The following is a 9,844-nucleotide window of genomic DNA, read 5'->3' as shown; positions in this document are numbered from 1 at the left end:
AATGTAAAGTTCAATGACGCATTAACACACGTTCCTTTGTAGAACATCAAGTCGTGATTGGGCCCAAGTCAAGTCTTTGGAGGCAAACAACCTGCTTTGCGGGTCGTGGCTAGCCTCTGTTCACCATTTGGCCATCGGGCTTCACCCACATTACATTGTCCAATTGGCTTATGGTTGTGACGGGGCTTGAGCCATGGTTTTTGGGTGTAAGTCTACTATGACTTGACATCTTTCTTTAGGCCAAGTTGTCAAAGGATGTAATCGGCTCATTATATTGAATAATTGACTCCAAACCATTTTTGGGTCCATGTCACAGTTTGGTGGTGTAACCCCATTACGAGTCAACCCAATATCACAAACAAACTCCAAGCTAAAGTAAACACTCAATCACATCAAAACAAATTAGAATAACAAATAAACCCTTGTTTGAAATCGTTCAATTTGCTTTTGACACTTTCGTTTCATTGCATTTGAAGCTATAGAGCTACTTAGTCAAGTCCAACGGGTCATCCATAGTAATGTTATGACATTAATATCTATCAATGTAGTTTTCAAAATACTGAGTTTTTCAATTTGAAAAGGGTTTTCGTCACAACATGTTTTCCATTATCCTTTTGTCTTGATATAAAAAAAATTAACCAATGTCAAAATCTTTAACTATCTGTGAGATACACAACGATCAATGGTGATGGTCCTTTGTGGTCGAATATAATGACCGATATGGCGATATCTATATGATTGTTTTTATGATATCTGATGATGCAAAGAGATTTAAATAATAAAAACTATAAATATAAAAAAAACATGTAAAGAGTTATGAAATTGAGTATTGCCTGATTAAAAAATAATAACATAAATAAATTAGATACAGAAAACGCAAAAAAAATAAAATATATAGTTATAAAAAAATGAGTTGTAGTGAAGTTGAAATGTGTGACACACCCGACACAATAGCATACGGTTAATGTGACCCATTCTCAAATATTAATAATATTAATATTAATAATAATAACACCCACGGTGGCCGTTAACCTTACCGCCGAAACTCCACTTCTCCGGCGCCGATAACCGTCAATGGCACGTTCGTTTTTCTTACTGTACTCACTCCCCCGTCGGCGAGTTTCCGATTTACTTCGCAGCCTGTTCTTCATACCCACCGCTTTAGCTCTCACCACCTCTCTGTTTATTATGTTTTACATTTCATCAACCTCTATTCTCTTCAACCCTTATCCTCACCGTCAATCTCGTCATCATTTCCTTCAAAACCCAGCTGGGGATTTGTCCAAAGTTTCACCGATTGAAAGTCAAACACAAGCAAGTCTTGATTTTGACTCACCGAGTACCGGTTTGGGAGTTGGGGATGATCATGATGGAGATGTAAAACCCTTAAGCACCTCAATTGGTATGAAACTATGAATAAATTTTACATTTTTTATAATTTAAATGTTACCCGTTTTTCGTTCCACGTGCGTCAACGACTGTTAAGTGGCGGCCAATGGTATGGTTTCCTAGAGACGCTCAAGCCAAACTTTGAACACGGTGTGGGCTCCGTTAAGACAACATGGTCTGGGCAGAGTTAAAAAATGGGCTCTTTGAATTTGAGAGTGTCGGTAGCCTGAACACAAGAAAGTAAACCGAAGTTAAATTTTTGACTTTTATAGTCAAACAATATGATTTTATGATTTAAATTTATTTAGATTTTACTCATTGTTACATTTCTACGAATATATTTGTTTTTTTGTGATTTCAAATGTTTAAATAGTCATATGGGTGTGAATAATTTATTTTCGTCTTTAAAAAAGGAGCGAGACTTGAATCTTTGACTTTTAAAGTCAAGCAATGTGTTTTTCTGATACTTAGATTTATTAACCCGGGTATAGAATTGTGTTGTTAATTTTGAAGACAATAAGATTCAAGTCTAAACCTTTATTGTATTGATTAATAAGTTGTTGTTATTACTTGATTACAAATAACCCCTATTTATAACCATACAATTACTTGTTAGACAAGAATAGGAGGAAAACTAACTCAATAACCCCCTAGGTTTGTAAGTACGACAACTAGATCCCCGCACTTACGCAAGATTACACTAACAATCACCTCCCTAATCTTGTGACACCGATGAAGCTTCGCATCTCATTAAACTTCAACCGTGGCAACGCTTTTGTAAGGATGTCTGCTCTCTGTAAATCTCCACTGACATGCTCCACCTTGATTTGTTCTCTCTCGATGCACTCCCGAATGAAATGGTACCGTGTGTTGATATGCTTGCTTCTCCCGTGAAAAACCGGGTTCTTCATCAAGGCAATAGCCGATGAATTATCCACCTTCAACGTCACGATCTCTTCATTTTCTCCGGTCATCTCTGACAACAAACCTCGAAGCCATAAGGCTTGACATGCAGCCGATGTAGCTGCCATAAATTCAACCTCACATGATGATAACGCCACCGTTCTTTGTTTCTGAGAAACCCATGATATCGGTGATGTACCATAGTGAAAAATCAAACCTGAGGTGCTCCGACCATCATCCATATCCACCGCATGACTACTATCACTATACCCGTGCAACATATTTTTTCCGCCTCTCGAGTAAGTAATACCAAAGTCTAGTGTACCTCTTAGATATCGGAGAATATATTTAACCGCTTGAGCATGAGCTTGAGTTGGTGATTGCATGAACCAACTTACATAACCAACCAAGTAGCTCAAATCGGGTCTCGTATGAGTTAAATACCGCAAGCTTCCGATTATCTTTCTATAACCGGTCGGATCTACCTTCGGATTCTCATCTTCTTTAGACAACTTTAAGCCCGGTTCCATAGGAAATTGAGTCGAGTTGCACTCCCAAAGACTTGCTTCTTTTAGGATCTTCGTTGCATAACCACTTTGCTTTAACGTTATCCCACAATCGCTTTGCTTCACTTCGATCCCGAGATAGTAATGCAACAACCCGAGATCACTCATCTCGAACCTTGACTCCATTTGTCTTTTGAAGTTTGAAATTTCTTGCACACTTGTACCCGTGACTATCAAATCATCAACGTAAACTCCAACGAGTAGTAGCCTTTGACCGGAACACCTTTTGTAAACCGCTTGTTCTTGTTTACATCGAGTGAAACCAAGTTCTTTTAAAGACCCGTCTAGTTTAGTATTCCATGCCCTTGGAGCTTGGCGTAGACCATATAACGCTTTAGCCAACTTGTACACTTTTCTTTCTTCACCTTTCTTAACGAACCCATCCGGTTGAAACACGTACACCTCTTCTTTTAAATCGCCATGAAGAAACGCGGATTTTACATCCAAGTGATGCACTTCCCAACTTCGGTTTGCTGCTAACGCGAGTAAAAGTCCAACGGTTTCGATTCTCGCCACTGGTGCGAACACCTCTTCAAACTCGATCCCATATTTCTGAACATACCCCTTAGCTACGAGTCGGGCCTTGTACTTGGTTATTTTACCGGTTTCATCTCTTTTGATTTTATAGACCCACTTTAAACCTATCGGTTTTACTTTGGGTGGTGCTTCGACTAACCGCCATGTCTTGTTTATTTCAATCGACTCGATCTCCGCTTCCATTGCTTTTCTCCAATGTTTTTCATTATTCGCTTCTCGAAAATTAACCGGCTCATCATCGAATAATAATAGGAGATTTACCTCGTCGGTTGTTGGGTCTTGCTCGGCGGGTGTCGGTATATCTTCAACCAGAAAGTCGCTAAATTTATTGGGTAAAACCGTCTTTCGAGTAGTTCGACGCGGCTGGATAACTTGTAACGGTTCTTCGTTTAGGCCAGTGTTGGGCCTAACTGGGCTTACAGGTGGGCTGCCACCTTCTGAACTTGACGACTCACTTCCGTTTCTGATACGAACCAACTCACCAGTATCATGTCGGTCTACAGACCCGGTGTCAAAACCGGTTGTCACCTGCTCCGGGTCGGGTTCAATATCGCACCTAACAATAAACTCGGTCAATTCAGGACCCTTTTCACCCTCTTGTTTGTCAAGATCAGCCCACGCGTACCTTTTACACTCGTCAAACTTGACATCCCGCGTAACGTGTACTCGCCTTTTGATCGGATCAAACATACGGTAGGCTTTTGTTCCAGGTTGAGTACCTAAGTGAATCATCACAATGCTTCGGTCGTCCAATTTCTTTTGACTGGTACCAAGGAATTTTACATACCCCGTGCATCCGAACACTTTAACGTGTGAAAGGTTCGGTTTTCTTCCTTTAAAACGCTCGTACGGAGTCGAATCCTTCAAAGATTTTGTTGGTGACCGGTTTAGTAAATAAACCGAGTGATGAACCGCTTCTCCCCATAGGTCTTGTGGTAGTGACATCGCCTTTAACAAACTTCGATTCGTACCAAGTATGTTTCGGTTTCTTCTTTCAATCACCCCGTTTTGATGTGGGGTGTACGGGGCCGTAAACTGATGTGCCACACCTATACTTGAAAAGTAATCTTCCAACACATGGGATGTAAACTCACCCCCATTGTCGGTGTGTATGGTTTTGAGTTTCTTGCCCGTTTCGTTTTCCACCTTTCACGAAATCTACGAGTAAGCCCGCAACTTGGTCTTTCGTCTTTATCATGAAAACCCACATATAGCGGGTGTAGTCGTCAACAACAAGCAAAAAGTATCGGTTTCCACCGTGTGTCTCGGGAGTAATCGCGCCACAAACATTGGCATAAACGAGCTCGAGCGGTAGCTTTGCACGATAATTGGATTCTTTCGGGATATCCGATCTTGTTTGTTTGCCTAGCATACATGCATCACAAATTTGCATCAGGTGTTCGATTCTTGGCACTCCATCCGCGAGTTTCGAGAGACCCCGAAGGGCATCAAAATTCAAATGCCCCAATCGAGCATGCCATATCCATGCAACATTATGCAAATTGACTTGTAAGCAAACCGGAGAAAGGACCTTTAAATTAATTTTATAAACCCGGTTAAAGGAACGAGGTACCTTGATTAGAAGTCTTCCATCTTGTTCGAATACCCATAAGATACCGTCTTGGATCCCGATCTTGCATCCTCCTTCGTCTAATTGCCCGAGACTTATAATATTATTTTTAAGAGATGGAATAAAATAAACGTCATTCAAGGCTCGTTGTTCTCCCCTTTGACCTTCTACTACTATCGTGCCCCGACCTTCGATTTCAACACACGAACCATCACCAAAACTTACTTTACCTGTCTTGTTACGATCGATGTTGGAAAACCATTCCGGATTTCCCGTCATGTGGTTACTCGTCCCGTTATCAAGAATCCACGTGTTTTTATCACATGGGGTTGAAGCATATTGCTTTGGATCAACCCAGTCTTCTTTTAGAAAAACGACATCTTCCTTACTCCAAGCTACCGTCATCATGTTTAGAACCGGTCCGCTATCTTGAGCTAGGTTACTTTGATCGTTCGTCTCCTTGTTTCGGTTAGGACATGACGTGGCAAAGTGTCCTAGTTCATCACACCGATAACATTTAATCATTGACCGATCCTTCTTAACTCGGTGTTCTTTCTTTTCCCGATCCACAACCTTACCCTTTCCCTTGTTCTTTTGACTTGATTCGGTTCCCATCTTGCCTTTCCCATGACGCCTTTCTTGATTGCTTTTAGCTTTCCATTCTTCATATGTATATAAGAGTTGTTCTTGCTTACCGGACACAGGTTTGTCTTCATCTCCAGATCGTTCCTCAAACGCTTTTAGGCGTCCAACGGCTTTATGGAACGTCATGGTCTTTATATCGGCAAACTGTTCAATAGTAGCAACAATCGCTATATACCTCTTTCTCGGAACGGACTTCAAAAGCTTTCTTACAAGGGTCTTTTCTTCAAACGGTTCACCAAGATTGCTTGATTTGGAAGCTATTTGGCTAATCTTGGTCGAGAAGTCATCAATCGTATCCGTTTCTTTCATCTTGAGTACATCGAACTCATGTTGAAGAGACTCGATCCGTGCTTCTCGAACCCTATCAACCCCAACGAAACGAGTCTTAAGTGCATCCCATATCTCTTTAGCGGTGGAAAGGTGTGCCACTTGCATCACCAAAGCCTCCGGCATACCTTGATAAAGATACACAATCGCCAACCCATCTATCTTTTGGTCAACCACCGTTCCCGTTCTTGGTTCGATAGCCTTTAACAACCCTTGAACCTTGAAGATGGCCTTGATTTTTACCGTCCAAATCGTGTAATTAGTGGACGTAAGAATCGGAAACTGAATCTACATGGAACTCGGTTCTTTAGGAAAACCGACTTGATTACTTGGTTGATCACCCATCTTTTTCCTTCTTGATCGTTGTTACTTAAATTGAAATATGGATTCAATTTTCTTGAAGCCGTACCCAACAAGTAATTCGTGACTTGCTAATCAAAAGAAAAGAATTATGACCTTTTGTTTTGCTTATGTTCAATCTTCGTTTACACAAAAATTTCAAAAGCTTAACTTTTTGTGTCCTTGGTATCTGGTCACAAACTCCCAGCAAAGCTTCAAATATAAAAAATTGCTTTTGCTAAAGAATACAAGTTGGATATAATATCCTTCTGACTTTTGTGACCAATTTAATCACAAACTACACTTATACGTGTTTTGCTTTCCGTCGACCAACGAAAAAAAACTTTCGCAGTGATAGTGATTTTTCACGACGCTTCACGTTCAAGAAACCGAAACAAATTTCTTGAACCTATCGAACAATCGATCAGCGTTCCTTGTTCGTTGGTGATTAGACGCGAACCACGCCGGAGACTAAACTCCAACCTTGCTGGAAATCAGACGAACTCCGAATCTTTCTTTCCGGTTGCCGCTCTTGATCTTCGATCGATCTTAGAACCCGTCTCAGATGTCTCGCAACCAGATGTGATTGCCTTCCTCGCCAGAATCACCTTCGATCGGAGATGCCTTGCGCCGCCGAAGCTTCTTGATCGATATTTAGGCTCTGATGCCAATTGAATACAATAAGATTCAAGTCTAAACCTTTATTGTATTGATTAATAAGTTGTTGTTATTACTTGATTACAAATAACCCTATTTATAACCATACAATTACTTGTTAGACAAGGATATGAGGAAAACTAACTCAATAACCCCCTAGGTTTGTAAGTACGACAATTAGGTCCCCGCACTTACGCAAGATTACACTAACAAATTTTGCTACATAGTTTTTGTGATTCCTACTTCTGAAATATATGTAGAATTATGTTTATCCTGTTTGAAAGAATTATGCATTATCTTGAAGTGTAATTAGACTGTCAATCCTGGTTACAATTTGGAACATTTTTGTGTCAAAATATGAAATAAAAAACTGTTCTTGTTGAATGATCTTGAAAATGCTTTGATATTTGGTTAATTCTTTTTTTTTTTTTAGGAAAAACGGCTGTGAATGATGTTATCTTCCACGATGAAGACGTCTTTATGCACGACTACCTCAAAATGAACAAATCTTTCAAGATTTTCATGTACCCTCATAACAAAAACGACCCGTTTGCAAACGTTCTACTACCCGTGGATTTTGAACCCGAGGGCAACTATGCAAGTGAAAGTTTCTTCAAGAAAGCACTCAACAATAGTCACTTTTTAACCAAAGATCCTTCAAAAGCCGATCTTTTTTACCTACCCTTTTCAATTGCAAGGTTGAGACATGATTTAAGGGTGGGAATTGTTGGTATCCAAGATTATATCAAAGATTATATTTATAATGTTAGTCATTACTACCCTTATTGGAATCGGACCGGTGGTGCTGACCATTTTTATGTTGCTTGCCATTCGATTGGACGGGTTGCTATTAATAAGGCGGAGGAAATTAAACTTAATGCCATTCAAGTTGTGTGTTCTTCGAGTTATTTTCTTTCTGCATATGTTCCTCATAAAGATGCATCGTTGCCTCAAATTTGGCCCCGGGTAGATGATGATCCGCCAAATATTACATCATCTCAAAGGTAACATCTTTTTTTACATATGTTCTTTAAAAAGGTCTGATGGTTGACCTTTTAGGCTAATTAATATGATTTTGCAGCATTTTTATTTTTATATTTGCCGGTCTTTCTAGTTTTCTCTGCATAAATCATAGATGGGCCAATCTCTCTTTATGACATATAAGCGTTATTAAATAGCTATAGAGAACAAAAAGGCCTATGTCATAAACACAAATGTAGACAAATTGATGAACCAGATAATTAAGTAAAAGTTTTTCTTATAACTATTGTTGTTTAGGAATATTATGGGTTGTAATTTTGGTGACTTTTATCTTATGTTGTTGTTTGAAAACCGTGTTAAACGTCTTGTCGGTCGATGTTATTCGTGTTACTGAACATGTTATATTTTATCATGTTAAGCATGCCGTATCATGTCGTATTGTCGTGCCATGTCATGTTCGTGTTTGGTACCCGTGTAAATCGTGTCGTGTCTGGCCTGTTTAATACCACTAGATACGTTTTGCCAGCCCTATTATTGATATTTTTTATTTTAAAAAACACGGATAAGATTTCCAAGAAGTTTTATTTAATTACACTAAACTTAATAAACATGTATAAGGATTTAGCAAATCCCTTACGGTTTAAATGTTTGACCTCAAAAATCAAATTTACTTTTTAGTTTCTTAATTACCCTTGAATTTCTTTGACCCGCGAGCACATATATGCCTATATTTTTCAAGATACAACTTATATTCTTGATCTTTAACATTTGCAGGAAAAAGCTAGCATTTTTTGCAGGAGCTATCAACTCCCCAGTCCGCCAAAAGCTTGTAGAAACATGGAAAAACGACACATCAATATATGTACACTCGGGCCATCTAAACACATCATACGAAGAAGCACTTCAAGACAGCAAGTTTTGTCTTCATGTCAAAGGGTTTGAAGTCAACACAGCCCGAATCGGTGATGCATTATATCATGGTTGTGTGCCCGTGATCATTGCAAACCACTACGATCTCCCATTTGCTGACATATTAAACTGGAAAAGTTTTTCATTAGTTATTGCAACATTAGACATCCCGCTTTTGCACAGGATTCTTAGTGGTTTAAGTTCCGATGAATATGACAGTTTGCATAATAATGTGCTCAAGGTTCGGAAGCATTTTCGTTGGCACACTAATCCTGTTGATTATGATGCGTTTTATATGGTTATGTACGAGTTATGGCTTCGTAGAAGCTCTATTAGGGTTCCATTAAGTTAGGTTTTATATGTAACTGTAGTTGGTATAATTCTTACATTTTTTATTTTAATTGTAAATATTATATATATATATTAAATAACAACTTTGTTAACATAATGGTGCATTAAAATTTGTACATGATGCTTTAGAGAGTGTACACTTTGCTCTAAGAGTTGTATCTTTTGCTGTGTGTTGTGTACCTATGTTTATAAGAGTGGCAATTCAGGACGCGTGTTTGTTACTTTGTACATGGTATCTCCACGTTCATATCACACGTGTTGTCCTCCGAGCAGGCCTGAACTTCATGTCTGTTTAATTAATTAACTTTCTACCTCTCTTGAAGAGGTAGGTCCCCGCAAAGCCTAGCTGGACCCGCAAGACTCACCTTGAAGAGGTACATCTGCGCAAAAGACTAACTGGATCCGCAGGACCCACCATGCTCAGAGAGATGAAGACCTTACACGCAGTAAGCCAGCTGTTCCCGCAGGAAAGCCTCCCTTGGTACAGTACCCTGCCTGTCCCCGCAGCTGTGGGTACAAGCCAAGGAAGGCTACCCGCACTAACAGTAAGGCTACACGCATAAGACACTAACTCTTAATACTTCAGTAATGTCACCTGAAGAAGGAATGAGCAGAGCGGGAATATTCCCGCCCAAAAGAGCCAGTCCGTACGCTTCTAGAAGATCTTTTG

General features: G+C 39.5%; 1 protein-coding gene across 1 annotated transcript; it reads left to right on the top strand.

The window, feature by feature from the left end:
- Positions 1-947: 947 nt before the first annotated feature.
- Positions 948-9,175, top strand: LOC143559030 (putative glycosyltransferase At5g03795). The gene is made up of 3 exons (XM_077047736.1): positions 948-1,402; positions 7,367-7,937; positions 8,689-9,175. Exons 1-3 carry the CDS (start codon positions 1,075-1,077, stop codon positions 9,173-9,175), a joined length of 1,386 nt encoding a protein of 461 aa, XP_076903851.1. The 5' UTR covers positions 948-1,074.
- The last annotated feature ends 669 nt before the right edge of the window (positions 9,176-9,844 follow it).

The sequence above is a fragment of the Bidens hawaiensis genome, unplaced genomic scaffold (assembly GCF_021521415.1).
Source record: "Bidens hawaiensis isolate Kalapana, Puna unplaced genomic scaffold, B.hawaiensis_p1.1 tig00019689_1, whole genome shotgun sequence".
NCBI classification, from domain to species: domain Eukaryota; kingdom Viridiplantae; phylum Streptophyta; class Magnoliopsida; order Asterales; family Asteraceae; genus Bidens; species Bidens hawaiensis.
The sequence above is the reverse complement of the archived record's forward strand: the minus strand, read 5'-3'. Positions and strand labels throughout refer to the sequence as shown.